The following is a 17357-nucleotide window of genomic DNA, read 5'->3' on the forward strand; positions in this document are numbered from 1 at the left end:
ACTAATCTCCTGAGTGTGATAACATATGAGATGGCAACAGTTTCACACGCAGTTTCACACCTCCCTCCCAGGCTCCCACTGTGGCAGCTCCATACGTCGTGGTGCGGCCTAATCACTCATGTGAGATTAATAAGCGACATTGAGTAGACGTTGAGGTGTGGAGGCAGCACGACTAATTACTATAGCTGACAGACAGCACTGCAATGAGAGAGAGAGAGAGAGAGAGAGACGCCATCATCACCACTACATCAATATCTGGCATGTAGTTAGTGAACATGTTAAAGAGATACCAGAACAATTGTATGTTTCTTGACTGCACGATTTTCTGTGTTTGCTGGAGCTGCTTTCTTAGAGAAAAGAAGACAAGAAAAGAAGCGATGGAAAAATGTAACAGTATATGTTGATGGTTTTTGGCTAATTCAAACAAACAATCACCCACCCAACACAATACAATAGAAAACAGGCTCCCTAAATATGGTTCTCAATCAGGGACAACGATTGACAGCTGTCTCTGATTGAGAACCATACCAGGGCAAACACAGAAATACTAAATCATAGAAAAACTAACATAGACAACCCACCCAACTCACTCCCTGACCATACTAAAACAAAGACATAATAACAAAAGAACTAAGGTCAGAACGTGACAGTGGCAGGAAAGTCAGGCGCAGGAGATCGAACTTGGTATAAACGGAGCAGTATAATAAGTGCTCAAAACTCTGAAAACCAAAATATACTAAATAATACAAGTGGGTACAAAACCCGTCGCCAATCTCGGGAGTTGATAGGCTTGAAGTCATAAACAGCGCTGTGCTTCAAGCATTGGGAAGAGCTGCTGGCAAATGCAGGAAAGTGCTGTTTGAATGAATGCTTACGAGCCTGCTGCTGCCTACCACCGTTCAGTCTGACTGCTCTATAAAATATCAAATCATAGACTTAATTATAATATAATAAACACACAGAAATATGAGCCTTAGGTCATTAATATGGTCAAATCCGGAAACTGTAATTTCGAAACAAAACTTTTATTCTTTCAATGAAATACGGAACCGTTCCGTATTTTATTGAATGGGTGGCAACCCTAAGTCTAAATATTGCTGTTACATTGCACAACCTTCAATGTTATGTCATAATTATGTACAATTCAGGCAAATATATATATATTTTTTGTGTGAATGCAATTTTGTTAAATAATCACCCATTTGGCGAAGTAGGCTGTGATTCGATGATAAATTAACAGGCACCGCGTTGATTATGTGCAACGCAGGACAAGCTAGTTAAACTAGAAATATCATCAACCATGTGTAGTTAACTAGTGATTATGTTAAGATTGATTGTTTTTTATAAGATAAGTTTAATGCTAGCTAGCAACTTACCTTGGCTTCTTGCTGCCCTCGCGTAACAGGTAGTCAGCCTGCCACGCAGGCTCCTCGTGGAGTGCAATGTAATCGGCCATGATCGGCGTCCAAAAATGCTGATGACTGATTGTTATGAAAACTTGAAATCGGCCCTAATTAATCGGTCGACCTCTAGTCAACAGAGCAGGCTACCTGGCAAGTCCAATGCTTTTCTCCAGCCACTTTGTGCATCAAGAATAGTTGTTGTTTTTCATCTCACAGAATAGGTTTGTTTAGGGTGTTTGACGGTCAAACCACACGACTACATTACTTTACAAATAAGACATTTGTGTATTAAAGCCTATTAAAGCTATAATAAACAATGCTGTAATGAACAAATATTCAGGTCACAGTTGAGATGAGATAGTGTTGGCTCAGCTCACACATTTTTAATTGTATCCATGACCCTTTTGCAATTATGGGAGTCACCTCTCAGCTATTTATTTAGTTCAAAGTGAAACACAGAGACAGAAAAATAACCCTTAATGGTCTCATTAATTACTGAAATAATGACCACACCGGGCTACTCTGTAGTCTTTTGTAATGTTCAAAGGAAAGTCTTCACAAAAAAACTTGCCTCAACTCTCTTTTCACAACTAGGAAGATGGAGGAGAGAGAGAGAGAGAGAGTGGATTTAGATGAAGAGAGCTTGGGACAAAGATACAGAGGAACAAGAAAGAGACTGAGAAAGAGAGAGTGTGAGACAAAGATAGAGAGAGAGGAAATGAGCCAGAGAGATGTGTTGCCTTGGCTGCATACGAGGTCGTCGAGTGTTCCTCCAGGCCTCCTCTCCTGGAGCCGTCCCAGTTCTCTCCCACTGAATGTGCTAAATAGGCTGTTTGAACACAATGTTTAGACACTGAGACAGAGCACAACAACAGAGCAAATCAACAGTAAATTAAAGACTCCTCAGGGGAGTCATAGAGAGACATCGGAGGCGGTTGGAGATTCCTACTGCCCAATTACTCATCCCCTAACCGTGTCCAGCCTCCCCTCACACAGCCTCACGCACAGCCGCATGCATGCTGCCTGTATTTATAGATATTAGAATCCACGCTGGGAGACCAGACCTATAGAATGAGACAAGACGTATAGAACATAACATGTGGATTTACAGGATTTGCTTGATTTATTACTGTCACATTGCAAGGTAGTTGCTACACTCAATCCTAAGCATAAATATGTAATTGATGCAACGCCATTGTATCATCAATCCCAGCAACATACAACTGCTGCGATATCGTTCATGGGAACGTTAGTAAGAGTGCGTGGATGCTGCATGTGTATTCTTATTTATGTCACGTCCCAGACTTGAAGTTCCCGTTCCTCCTCTCCCAATTAAATTGTAATCCTTTGTGCTGGAAGCTAATGTAGGAGCGTTTTAGAGGACAGACCCTCTCTAACCCTGTGCCCACCCATGCCTGGCCCTGTTGGAGCTGTGGCTAAATGAGTGCACTGCTCCAAGGTTTATTTTGACATCAACTCCATGCGGCAAAGAGGCCAATTGCGCTGCAAATACTAATTTTGTTTACCAGCTATATCCAGTGAACTTGAAGCCTCCAGTATCTATCGGGAGGCGAATGAGTATGCTGCTGCTGCTGCTCAAAAATCAACGCATGAACAGAACAGAACAGTGTTATTACGCTCTTTCTTTCCCTACTCCCCTCGCTTTGACCGTTGTGTCGTTTCAGTGGCCAGGCTGAGAGCTCTTCCATCTTGCTAGAAATGAGGTTAACTAATGGAGCGTGAAGGACCAGTCTGATATCAGAGGCCATCAGTCCTTTTGGAAGGCCAGACAGACGCTCGCTGTGGATCTCAGAGAATAGGAGATTAAAAGGGGGGGGGGGACTCTTTCCTTTTGGGTTCCATCCAGCAATGTGACTCTTTCCAATCAGTGGCGCTGTTAAGTAGAACAGGGGGAAATCAATATTTTTTTGACTGTATTTCTTTGGCTCTGTCCAGCACTGTTAATGTGGCTGTCTCTTATCAGTTTCACTGTTAACACCGGGGTTTAAATAGTAATTGCTTTCCTTATATTAGGAAGTGGGGTGCGCTTGATATAGCTTATCGGTCGAATGTGTGAAGTGGTTTTGCAATTTTGGGACTATTCCAATGGTTTTATAATGCCAGGCAAGCCAATTAAAGCACACCTAGATTTTGAGAGAAAACAAAAGTAACAATTTAATTTATGTGCCCATAATGATCTGGTAATTCATATGGAAACAACATGGTAACAGAATAAGTAATTATCAGCCAATTTTATTACCAATTTTATTCATGAATTATTTCAAGTAAGCCTAATTAGGCCACCACAAAATACCAAATACTATTTCCACCCAGACCTGGCACGGTAAAACCTTGTTGTTTGGGCACAGATGAAATAACGCAATTAATTGGTAGCCTGGAAACAGTAATAAATTGCAGTATAGAGCTGTTAACCAATTACAAGTAGCTAATTAGATATCCACTAGCAGCAAATTATATGTAATCTCATATTGGAGGGCTATCAGATGCTTGTTAGGCCAACAGAGATGAGAGATTATCATTTCTTGTGAGGGCTTGATAACAATTGCTGAATCCATGGAGACAGCTCCCTAAATGAGTAAAATGATCTTTCATGCCCAAAGAACAAACCCTTTAAAATCACTGATGTTATTTAGTACATAAAAAAAACTATGTTAGGCCTTGAAGTACTGTAGAGAGGACATGTTGCCTGGGACTATCCTAGGTGACACAAGGTAAAAACAGCGGGGCGAGTCTCGCAGGCACCGGGCTGGAACTGCAGCTAGCTCAGGCAGGTTGTGACAGTCCTGTCCCCATCCATAAGCTGGCGGGCATTTTGTAACAAAGATGACCAGCACTAGGTGCCAAAGCCAGTCTGTCAAACAAATGGCCCCACCACCCCCAGGCCACGCCAGCATTGGCACCACAGCCATCCACACAGATAATCTAGGGACAGGCCTGGCCTGCTAGTCGACAGACATGTCAGCCACACACGCACACACGCTCACACGGACACACACACATGCTGGAGTGTCTGCTGAGGCTGGTATGAATACAGACGTAATAGGCCGTAGCTGCTTATGGATGACCTTTCAACCTTTGTTACCCATCTGTAAGGTAGCTAGGGACTAATTTTACCATCTGAGCCTAATGGTACATTATGATTGTGTTTTAAATGCTGCCTCTATTAGGAGATACAAATACAGATAAACAGGAAATAGAATGATGTGATGTTTGCCTTCACTCAGAACTCTAATTTGTTTTGTGCTTAGTGTGACTAGTGATGCTGGTTAACATGAATGACTACACATAAATTAAGCTTTAATGTGATGATGGAGATCGAACTTAAAGTTGAATTTAATTTGGAAAATATTTATTTCTAATTTAGTTTTTTTGATGGGATTTGAATGCTTCCTTTGGTGAAATTCAGAACATCAGTTGTGTTTGACATGTCTCAGTATTCAGTATCAGGGGATACAGTCAGTTACAAATTAACAGCAACGTCTGAAGTGGAATCAATCCTCAGTATGTCCAGGGAGCTGGTTGAAGATACATTCATATTTCACCATATTGACAACATATTGGCAACATCATCTAAAAACGCAATCGAAAGAATGTTAAATCAGTTCCAATGTTAACTGGGAAAATGTTAATACTGTGTGTCATACTGAATGTCTGCGAAACAAAAGAGCAAATTGATTCCCTCTCTTTGATAAAAAATATTCTGAGCACATTTCTGCTGCGTGACAGGTTATATATACCTGATACCCAAAGGGTCTGGCTTTGCCATGCGAAGGTGTGTGCTCTGACTCCCTCCCCAAAAATCAATGGCTTACTCGGTGATTGATGTTCTCAGTGTTAAGAGGAGAGAGTTGTCATATTTCATCAGGCTTCCTTCCCCACACGGCAAGAGGCTGTATCTGTTAGCTAATCCCGTTTTCGACGGCAGAGGCAGATTTTTGGACAGGAGCAACGGCGGGGTCGGTGGGGGCTGAAAATATATTTTGCTTAAATTAGCCCCAACCCCCCCCCCCTCTCTCACACACACTCTCCCCCTCTCTCTCTCTCTCTCTCTCTCTCTCTCTCTCTCTCTCTCTCTCTCAATTGCTCGGTGTCTCTCTCTCTTTCTCTCTTCCCCTCGTCTCCTAAACTGAGTGAAGACAGGAGCAGGAGGTGTGGAATAGACATGGAAATGAAATAGACTTACTTCCATAAGGAAGTGTTCCCTCAGCCCCTCCCTCACATGAGAAACACAAGAAATATAAATGAGCCAGATAAATAAAATAAAGTTAGGACTTTTGTCTCCAGGCTTTGACAGACTGACTCTTAACAGCTCAGTGTGAGAGGAGAAGCTGTGATGAACACACACCAACGCGTGACGCTCCATCGCTCGTTAACTCTGACCCAAATCACAAGACTGGAAGCTGTTAAAACACAGAGCAGATTGTGTGTGTGTGTGTGGGGGGGGGGGCACTTGTGTATGTGCGCGTACATGTGAGTGTGTGGGTGGGTACGTGCGTGTGTGCCTTTGTGTGTGTGTGTGTGTGTGTGTGTGTGTGTGTGTGTGTGTGTGTGACCTACATACCACTGGTTTCATCACATTAAATTGCTCTTCCATCCTCTAACTAACTAATACATTGAAAATGACATCACAATAAGGGTCTTTGTGACGGGGGAAGGGGATTTACCTTCCCTTGTCTTCTCTGACACTCGGAGGGTTTGGTCAGAGAAGTACTTATATGTATATTGGCCTCCCACTCGGATCAGACGACATGACATTATCTGCCGTGACATTATAAGCGCACTTGAATCATTCCCCTGGTGAAATGCTTGCAGGCAGGGCGACACACCAGGCCAGACATTTAGGTACTCACACGCAGAGAAACAGTAATGACTAGACGGGTTGCAATACCCTGTTGTTCTGGGAAATGTAATGTGATGTGCCTCCGGTGTTTGAGTAATAGCAGGGCTGAAGACTCACCTGTAGAGGATGGAGGAGAGGAGCTAATCGAATCAAATGTAATTTGTCACCTGCTTCGTAAGCAACAGGTGTAGACTAACAGTGGAATGCATACTTACGGGTCCTTTTCCGACAATGCAGAGCTAAACAGTGATTTTAAAAAATACAAATAAAACAAGAGATAGAAATACTGACACAAGGAATAAATACACAGTGAATAACGAATAACAAAACGAGTAAAAAATAACCAGTACCGAGTCGATGTGCAGGGGTATAATTGAGGTAGCTATGTACTGTACATATAGTAGGGGTAAAGTGACTAGGCAACAGGATAGATACAGTTGAATCCACAAATGTCTTGTTAACAAACTATAGTTTTGGCAAATCGGTTAGTAATTTTTCCCAAAATTGTTTACAGACAGATTATTTCACTTATAATTCACTGTATCACAATTCCAGTGGGTCAGAAGTTTACATACACTAAGTTAACTGTGCCTTTAAACAGCTTGGAAATGTCCAGAAAATGATGTCATGGCTTTAGATGCTTCTGATAGGCTAATTGACATCATTTGAGTCAATTGGAGGTGTACCTGTGGATGTATTTCAAGGCCTACCTTCAAACTCATACCGCCCAGGAAGGAGACATGTTCTGTTTCTTTGAGATGAACGTACTTTGGTGCGAAAAGTGCAAATCAATCCCAGAAAAACAGCAAAGGACCCTGTGAAGATGCTGGAGGAAACAGGTACAAAAGTATATATATCCACAGTAAAACAATTCCTAAATCGACATAACCTGAAAGGCCGCTCAGCAAGGAAGAAGCCATTGCTCCAAAACCGCAATAAAAAAGGCCAGACTACGGTTTGCAACTGCACATGGGGACAAAGATTGTACTTTTTGGAGAAATGTCCTCTGGTCTGATGAAACAAAAATATAACTGTTTGGCGATAATGACCATCGTTATGTTTGGAGGAAAAAAGGGGGAGGCTTGCAAGCCGAAGAACACCATCCCAACCGTGAAGAACGGGGGTGGCAGCATGATGTTGTGGGGGTGCTTTGCTGCAGGAGGGACTGGTGCACTTCACAAAATAGATGGCGTCATGAGGCAGGAAAATTGTGGATATATTGAAGCAACATCTCAAGACATTAGTCAGGAAGTTAAAGCTTGGTTGCAAATGGGTCTTCCAAATGGACAATGACCCCAAGCATACTTCCAAAGTTGTGGCAAAATGGCTTAAGGACAACAAAGTCAAGGTATTGCAGTGGCCATCACAAAGCCCTGACCTCAATCTTATCGAACATTTGTGGGCGGAATGGAAAAAGCATATGCGAGCAAGGAGGCCTACAAACCTGACTCAGTTACACCAGCTCTGTCAGGAGGAACGGGCCAAAATTCACCCAACTTATTGTGGGAAGCTTCTGGAAGGCTCCCTTAAATGTTTGACCCAAGTTAAGAAATGTAAAGGCAATGTTACCAAATACTAATTGAGTGTATGTAAACTTCTGACCAACTGGGAATGTGATGAAAGGAATAAAAGCTGAAATAAATCATTCTCTCTACTATTATTCTGACATTTCACATTCTTAAAATAAAGTGGTGATCCTAACTGACCTAAAACAGGGCATTTTTACTAGGATTAAATGTCAGGAATTGTGAAAAACTGAGTTTAAAGGTATTTGTCTAAGGTGTATGTAAACTTCCGACTTCAACTGTAATAGACAGTAGCAGCAGCGTATGTGTGTGTGTGTGTATGTGTGTGTGTGTGTGTGTGTGTGTGTGTGTGTGTGTGGGTTGTTAGTGTAGTGTGTGTGTGTGTGTGTTGGGTTGTCAGTGTAAGTCTGTGTGAGTGTGTGGGTAGAGTCCAGATTGTGTGCGTAGAGTTAAAAAAAGAAGCCATTGCTCTATCCTGGATATGAAGTTTCTCTCTCTGTCTGTCTCTCTCCCGCTCTCTCTCTCTCTCTCTCTCTCTCTCTCTCTGTCTCTCTCAGTATATCTCTCTCTGTCTCTCTCTCTTTCTCTCTCTCTCTGTCTCTCTCGGTATATCTCTCTCTGTCTCTCTTGGTTTATCTCTCTCTCGGTCTATCTCTCTGTCTCTCTCGGTTTATCTCTCTGTCCCTCTCTCTGTCTCTCTTGGTTTATCTCTCTCTCTCTCTCTGTCTCTCGGTTTATCTCTCTCTGTCTCTCTATCTCTGTCTCCGTCTATCTCTCTGTATCTCTCTTTGTTCATCTCTCTCTCTCTCTCTGTCTCTCTCGATTTATCTCTCTCTGACTCTCTCTCTCTGTCTCGGTTTATCTCTCTCTGTCTCTCTCTCTCAATTCAATTTCACTTCAATTCAAGGGGCTTTATTGGCATGGGAAACACATGTCAACATTGCCATGGTAAGTGAAGCAGATAATATACAAAAGTGAAATTAACAATAAAAATGAACAGAAAACAATACACTCATTGAAGTTTCCCAAGAATAAAGACATTACAAATGTCATATTATGTATATATACAGTGTTTTGTAACGATGTGCAAATGGTTAAAGTACAAAAGGGAAAATAAATAAACATAAATATAGGTTGTATTTACACTGGTGTTTGTTCTTCACTGGTTGCCCTTTTCTTGTGGAAACAGGTTACACCCAGTAGATATGGGAGTTTATCAAAATCGGGTTTGTTTTCAAATTCTTTGTGGATCTATATAATCTGAGGGAAATATGTGTAACTAATATAGTCATACATTTGGCAGGTTAGGAAGTGCAGCTCAGTTTCCACCTTATTTTGTGGGCAGTGTGCAGTAAGCCTGTCTTCTCTTGAGAGTCAGGCCTACCTACGGCGACCTTTCTCAATAGCAAGGCTATGCTCACTGAGTCTGTACATAGTCAAAGCTTTCCTTAAGTTTGGGTCAGTCACAGTGGTCAGGTATTCAACCACTGTATACTCTCTGTTTAGGGCCAAATAGCATTCTAGTTTGCTCTGTTCTTTTGTTAATTCTTTCCCATGTGTAATTATCTTTTTGTTTTCTCATGATTTGGTTGGGTCTAATTGTGTTGCTGTCCTGGGGCTCTGTGGGGTCTGTTTGTATTTGTGAACAGAGCCCCGGGACCAGCTTGCTTAGGGGACTCTTCTCCAGGTTCATCTCTCAGTAGGTGATGGCTTTGTTATGGAAGGTTTGGGAATCGCTTCCTTTTAGGTGGTTGTAGAATATAACGTCTCTTTTCTGGTTTTTGGTAATTAGCGGTTGTCTGCCTAATTCTGCTCTGCATGCATTATTTGGTGTTTTACGTTGTACACTGAGGATATCTTTTCAGAATTCTGCATGCAGAGTCTCAATTTGGTGTTTGTCCCATTTTGTGAATTATTGGTTGGTGAGCGGACCCCAGACCTCACAACCATAAAGGGCAATGGGTTCTATAACTGCAAAAACACACACCCGCATTCTATGCCATCAAAAGGAACAGAAAATTCGACATACCAATTAGGATCTGGCTAAAAATTCTTGAATCTATAACAGATTCAAGAATTTTTAGCCAGATCCTAATTGGTATGTCGAATTTTCTGTTCCTTTGATGGCATAGAATGCCCTTCTTGTCTTGTCTCTCAGATCGTTCACAGCTTTGTGGATGTTACCTGTGGCGCTGATGTTTAGGCCAAGGCTTCTTGTGTGTTCTAGGGCAACGGTGTCTAGATGGAATTTGTATTTGTGGTTCTGGCGACTGGACCTTTTTTGGAACACCATTATTTTGGTCTTACTGAGATTTACTGTCAGGGCCCAGGTCTGTCAGAATCTGTGCAGAAGATCTAGGTGCTGCTGTAGGCCCTCCTTGTTTGGTGACAGAAGCACCAGATCATCGGCAAACAGTAGACATTTAACTTCAGATTATAGTAGGGTGAGGCCAGGTGCTGCAGACTGTTCTTGTGCCCTCGCCAATTCGTTGATATATATGGTGAAGAGGGTAGGGCTTAAGCTGCATCCCTGTCTCACCCCACGGCCCTGTGGGAAGAAATGTGTATTCTTTGCCTATTTCAGATCAAAGTTTATTTGTCACGTGCGCCGAATACAACAGGTGTAGACCTTACAGTGAAATGCTTACTTACAGGCTCTAACCAATCATTCAAAAAAGGTCTTAGGTGAACAATAGGTAAGTAAAGAAATAAAACAACAGTAAAAAGACAGGCTATGTACAGTAGCGAGGTTGCATACAGACACCAGTTAGTCAGACTGATTGAGGTAGTATGTACATGTAGATATGGTTAAAGTGACTATGCATATATGATGAACAGAGAGTAGCAGTAGCGCAAAAGAGGGGTTGGTGGGTGGCGGGACACAATGCAGATAGCCCAGTTAGCTAATGTGCGGGAGCACTGGTTGGTCGGCCCAATTGAGGTACAATGTACTTTTTTTTTAACCTTTATTTAACTAGGCAAGTCAGTTAACCTGTTGCGACGAGCAATCCCGTATCCGGGAGCGTAATTATAGCCTCAAGCTCATTACCATAACGCAACGTTAACTATTCATGAAAATCGCAAATGAAATGAAATAAATATATTGGCTCACAAGCTTAGCCTTTTGTTAACAACACTGTCATCTCAGATTTTCAAAAAATGCTTTTCAACCATAGCTACACAAGCATTTGTGTAAGAGTATTGATAGCTAGCATAGCATTTTCCATAGCTACACAAGCATTTGTGTAAGAGTATTGATAGCTAGCATAACATTTTCACAAAAACAAGAAAAGCATTCAAATAAAATCATTTACCTTTGAAGAACTTTGGATGTTTTCAATGAGGAGACTCTCAGTTAGATAGCAAATGATCAGTTTTTCCAAAAAGATTATTTGTGTAGGAGAAATCGCTCCGTTTTGTTCATCACGTTTGGCTGAGAAAAAACCCAGAAAATTCAGTCATTACAACGCAAACTTTTTTCCAAATTAACTCCATAATTTCGACAGAAACATGGCAAACGTTGTTTAGAAACAATCCTCAAGGTGTTTTTCACATATCTATTCGATGATAAGTCACTCGTGGCAGTTTGGTTTCTGCTCTGTTCAAAATGGAAACATGCACGCACCTGGAGATTACGCAATAGTTTCGACGGAGGACACCGAGCGGACACCTGGTAAATGTAGTCTCTTATGGTCAATTTTCCAATGATATGCCTACAAATACGTCACAATGCTGCAAACACCTTGGGGAAACGACAGAAAGTGTAGGCTCTCTCCTTGCGCATTCACAGCCATATAAGGAGACATTGGAACACAGCGCCTCAAAAATCTGGCTCACTTCCTGTATGAAATTTCATCTTGGTTTCTCCTGTAGCATTAGTTCTGTGGCACTCACAGACAATATCTTTGCAGTTTTGGAAACGTCAGAGTGTTTTCTTTCCAAAGCTGTCAATTATATGCATAGTCGAGCATCTTTTCGTGACAAAATATTGTTGTTTAAAACGGGAACGTTTTTCATCCAAAAATGAAATACTGCCCCCAGAGGTTCAAGAGGTTAAGAACAAATTCTTATTTTCAATGACGGCCTAGGAACAGTGGGTTAACTGCCTGTTCAGGGGCAGAACGACAGATTTGTACCTTGTCAGATACCCTCGTTGTTAGACTATGCATATATGATAAACAGAGAGTAGCAGCAGCATAAAAGAGGGGTTGGGGAGGCACACAATGCAAATAGTCCAGTGATGTACTGGGCTGTACGCACTACCCTCTGTAGTGCCTTGCGGTCAGAGGCCGAGCAATTGCCGTACCAGGCAGTGATGCAACCAGTCAGGATGCTCTCGATGTTGCAGCTGTAGAACCTTTTGAGGATCTTTATTTATTTTTTTATATATTTTTTCACCTTTATTTAACCAGGTAGGCTAGTTGAGAACAAGTTTTCATTTGCAACTGCGACCTGGCCAAGATAAAGCATAGCAGTGTGAACAGACAACACAGAGTTACACATGGAGTAAACAATTATCTTTTTAGTTTCCTAGGGGGGGGAATAGGCTTTGTTGTGCCCTCTTCACGACTGTCTTGGTGTGTTTGGACCATTCCAGTTTGTTGTTGATGTGGACACCAAGGAACATGAAGCTCTCAACCTGCTCCACTACAGCCCCGTCGATGAGAATGGGGGCGTGCTCGGTCCTCCATTTCCTGTAGTCCACAATAATTCCCTTAGTCTTGGTTACGTTGAGGGATAGGTTGTTATTCTGGCACCACCCGGCCAGGTCTCTGACCTCCTCCCTATAGGCTGTCTCGTTGTTGTCGGTGATCAGGCCTACCACTGTTGTATCTTCTGCAAACTTAATGATAGTGTTGGACTCGTGCCTATTTTAACCGCACACTTGTTTGTGTACATGGATTTTATAATGTTGTATGTTTTTGCCCCAACACCACTTTCTATCAATTTGTTTAGCAGACCCTCATGCCAAATTGTTTTCACTGAGGAAATGTATGAGTCTGCTGTTAATGATAATGCATAGGATTGTCCCAAGGTTGCTGTCTCTCTCTCTCTCTGTCTCTCTCGGTTTGTCTCTCTCTGTCCCTCTCTCTCTCAGTTTATTTCTCTCTCTCTCTCTCTGTCTCTCTCTCGGTTTGTCTCTCACTGTCTCTCTCTCCTGTCTCGATTTATCTCTCTGTCTATCGCTCTCTCTCAGTTTATCTCTCGCTGTCTCTCTCTCTGTCTCTCTCGGTTTGTCTCTCTCTGTCCCTCTCTCTCTCAGTTTATCTCTCGCTGTCTCTCTCTCTGTCTCTCTCGGTTTGTCTCTCTCTGTCCCTCTCTCTCAGTTTATCTCTCGCTGTCTCTCTCGCTCCCTGTCTCTCTTGGTTTGTCTCTCTCTGTCTCTCTCTGTCTCTCTCGCTCCCTGTCTCTCTCGGTTTGTCTCTCTCTGTCCCTGTCTCTCTCAGTTTATCTCTCGCTGTCTCTCTCGCTCCCTGTCTCTCTTGGTTTGTCTCTCTCTGTCTCTCTCTGTCTCTCTCCATTTATCTCTGTTTATCTGTCTGTCTCTCTTTGGCTCTATATCTATATCACACCCACTCTCTCGTTCGCACACACCCACACATACAAAAGTACAATGTCAGACAATGTCACAGCACACACATGTGCACAATGCCATATGAACAACTGAGCAGAGCTGCTCTTTTTGAGGACAGACACAGTGGAGTAGAGGTCTACTCTTCCAACAATGAACCATCACCATGCCAACCACATTGCTGTTCTCTGTGCCAGCTTTTGCCTTGGCACGGCCCCTATGTTAGAAGTGGATAATTCAAGGGCATTAAAAGCGCTGGGGCTTCCAATTCAAAGTGTGTGTGCGTGTATGTGTTTGTGCGTGTGTTTTGTGTGTGTTTTTGTGTTCCAATTCAGTGCTCCTAATGCCAAGATCCTCTCTCTCCACAGTTCTGCCCTAGAAATGAATCTGCTCTGTTTGCAGCCTCCTTCCCTTTCCTCTATAGTAAATAGCACATTATAAAAAGCACTGACCAGTTGAGGCTGGTGGGAGGAAGACGGACTCATTGTAATGGCTGGAATGGAATGAATGGAAGGGAGTCAAACATGTGTTTTCCGGTATCTTTGATGTGTATGATACCGTTCCGTTTAGTCCATTCCAGCCACTACAATGAGTCCGTCTTCCTGTACCTCCTCCCACCAGCCTCCACTGGCACTGACCCTATGTGGGGTGTAAACGTTTGTAATGCAGTATTGTTTGCTTTCAGCTTCAATCTGGGATTCGTTTTTCAGGAAAATCACAGAATGTCCCATGAGGAATGGAAATAACCTTGGCGATCTAAACATAACCCATACTGTGATAGCTAGACAAGATAATGACTACCTAATTTAGTGATGAATTGGTATCAGCCATGTTCACGTTTTAACTCATTATAATGAAGACTAATGTGGGAATGTGTTTTGTCGTGTTACTTACCAGTGGCTAATACACACACGTTAGCTAATGCTAAATGTCTTCCCTGTCTCTTAGACTTCCAGTGCTACTCGAAGGAGGGACAGTGATGTACAACATGAGGACAATCTCTGAAGTATCCTACCCAAGAGGCATAGCCCTACTCAACCTGGCCTAAAGAATATAACAGTACCACCACAACCCATGCGTTCCATTTGGGAGGAAGTATTCACCAATCACTAGGTGGGAACTGCACTAAAGAGCAATAGAGGGACCATGTAATACTTGACCTTCTTTGAGGGACATTTTAGTCGCCATGTTAGAACTAGTCTAAAGCATTCCAGAGGGCCACTCTGAGATCTGCCCCTTCATCAGCTCTGAGAGATCACTCAGACACTCCCAGGATGAGCCTACACTGAGAGAGATCGGAACTCCATGGCTTTCTTCACTAAATACCATCACACTTCCCACAAAGGACATGGAGGAGAGCTCCATCTTAGACTTGGAGTATAGGGAATAGTGGACTCCATCTTAGACTTGGAGCATAGGGAATAGTGGGCTCCATCTTAGACTTGGAGTATAGGGAATAGTGGGTTCCATCTTAGACCTGGAGTATAGAGAATAGTGGGCTCCGTCTTAGACCTGGAGTATAGGGAATAGTCCATCTTAGACCTGGCTCCGTCTTAGACTTGGAGTATAGGGAATAGACCTGGGCTCCATCTTAGACCTGGAGTATAGGGAATAGTTGGGCTCTTGGAGTATAGGGAATAGTGGGCTCCATCTTAGACCTGGAGTATAGGGAATAGTGGGCTCCATCTTAGACCTGGAGTATAGGGAATAGTGGGCTCCATCTTAGACCTGGAGTATAGGGAATAGTTGGCTCCGTCTTAGACTTGGAGTATAGGGAATAGTGGGCTTCATCTTAGACCTGGAGTATAGGGAATCGTGGGCTCCGTCTTAGACTTGGAGTATAGGGAATAGTGGGCTCCATCTTAGATCTGGAGTATAGGGAATAGTGGGCTCCATCTTAGACCTGGAGTATAGGGAATAGTGGGCTCCATCTTAGACTTGAAGTAGGGGACAGTGGGTAGGGTGCAGTGAGGTAGGTGGGCCAGTCCATAGGAGGTTGGGGAGGTGTGATAACCATCCTGGATTAGGGGACAGGGGAGTAGTCCATAGGCGGTATAGGGATAGTGTGCTCCATCCTAGACCTGGAGTAGGAAGATAGTGTGCTCCATCCTAGACCTGGAGTAGGGGGATAGGAGACCATAGGAGGTAGGAGAGGAGTGATAACCCCATGGTGGATCTGCTGTGAGGAGGACTGAGGACAGGAAGGACCCGGGAGGATGTCATCAGCCGGAGGAGAGTCAGCCAGCTCGGAGCTCCAAGCAGGTGTCAAAACCAGCACTCTGAGACGGGAGTCCAGGAGGACTAAAGGTAAACATTCTAGATACAAACACAGAACTACGTAGATGTAATATATGCTACGCAAACGCCCCCCACTCATGTGAACACACAAATACAGTTATTCTATTTGATATAATTCTAACCCATCATCACAACAAACTGGAACATACACAGGGTACTGTACGTGCGTTACATGTTTCACCAACCCACACAAAGTACACCGTATTCTCACAGAATACACACCACATCCCAATCACACACACACACATTTCTAGACTAAATGAAAAGATAGACGCTTGTATGTTTGCCAGCAACCAGAGACAAGCTTCTGTCTGTATTGCATTTCTTTCTCCATTGCTTGAGCACATTTGTCCAAACGGAATTCACCTTTTCAAAACAATGGACACCTTGCCCCAAACTGAAACACGTTGGTCAAAATGCATTAAGACTCTGAAAACATTAAATACATGACACACATTAACTACCTCCATCAAAACATGCAACTTGTTATCTAATGAAAAGTGATTTCAATTCATTGTTACACAATGGCCCAATAAATACTAACTACAGCTATTAATATACCCTAACATGGTTAACCCTCTTTTATATGTCTGGGCCATTTGTTGATAATATAATTATAGCACCATAAAAGGCAAGTAAACATATTATCACAGCATGGGCTGTTTTGGGCTGTTTAGTTTTTTTCCTAAAATTGTTTTTTTTTACCAAAGATGACCAATGCAGAAAGGATTTCACTCAAGAGCATGAATATCCAGAGAAACCTTCAGTCAGCCTTCAGTCACAGAGAAGACGAGAGACAAAGAGAGACAGAGGGAGAGAGACAGCCAGAGAGAGATGGGAGAGAGCGAGAAGAGAGAGAGAGAGAGACAGAGACAGAAATAGACAGAGAGAGAATGTGAGAGAGAGAAAGAGAGACATAGAGGAAGGAAGAGAGATAGAGACAGTGACAGACAGAGAGAGGGAGAGAGAGAAAGAGATACATAGAAGAAGGGAGAGAGACAGAGCGACAGACACAGGGAAAGGGGGAGAGAGAGAGAGAGAGAGAGAGAGAGAAATAAACAGAGAATGTGACAAAAAGAAACAGAGAGATACATAGAGGAAGGGAGAGAGACAGAGAAAGAGAGATAGACACAGTGACAGACACAGAGAAAGAGAGAGACAGCCAGAGAGAGCGAGAGAGAGACAGAAGAGAGAGAGAGAGAAATAGAGTGAGGGAGAATGTGAGACAGAGAGAAACATAGAGGAAGGGAGAGAGACAGAGCGACAGACACAGGGAAAGGGGGAGAGAGAGAGAGAGAGAGAGAGAGAGAGAAATAAACAGAGAATGTGACAAAGAGAAACAGAGAGATACATAGAGGAAGGGAGAGAGACAGAGAAAGAGAGATCGAGACACAGCGACAGACACAGAGAAAGAGAGAGACAGCCAGAGAGAGCGAGAGAGAGACAGAAGAGAGAGAGAGAGAAATAGAGCGAGGGAGAATGTGAGACAGAGAGAAACATAGAGGAAGGGAGAAAGACAGAGAAAGAGAGATAGAGACAGAGCGACAGACACAGAGAGGGGGAGAGAGAGACAGCCAGAGAGAGCGAAAGAGAGAGAGACTGGTTGCCCTCTAGGTTACAGAGAGCTGGTAGTCCCATCCACCAAACTACCAGGTGTGAAACAGGGAAGGGACTCAGGAGGTATGCTAATTTGGTAT

At 43.0% G+C, this 17357-nt stretch overlaps 1 protein-coding gene across 1 annotated transcript in view; it reads left to right on the plus strand.

The window, feature by feature from the left end:
• The first annotated feature begins 15380 nt into the window (after positions 1-15380).
• Positions 15381-17357, plus strand: part of LOC115102915 (uncharacterized) — a 42491-nt gene continuing 40514 nt past the window's right edge. The window contains 1 exon segment of the mRNA XM_065006077.1: positions 15381-15669. Within this exon segment, the coding sequence (XP_064862149.1) occupies positions 15579-15669 (91 nt within the window). The 5' untranslated portion in view covers positions 15381-15578.

This window comes from Oncorhynchus nerka, linkage group LG20, assembly GCF_034236695.1.
Source record: "Oncorhynchus nerka isolate Pitt River linkage group LG20, Oner_Uvic_2.0, whole genome shotgun sequence".
Lineage (NCBI taxonomy): Eukaryota > Metazoa > Chordata > Actinopteri > Salmoniformes > Salmonidae > Oncorhynchus > Oncorhynchus nerka.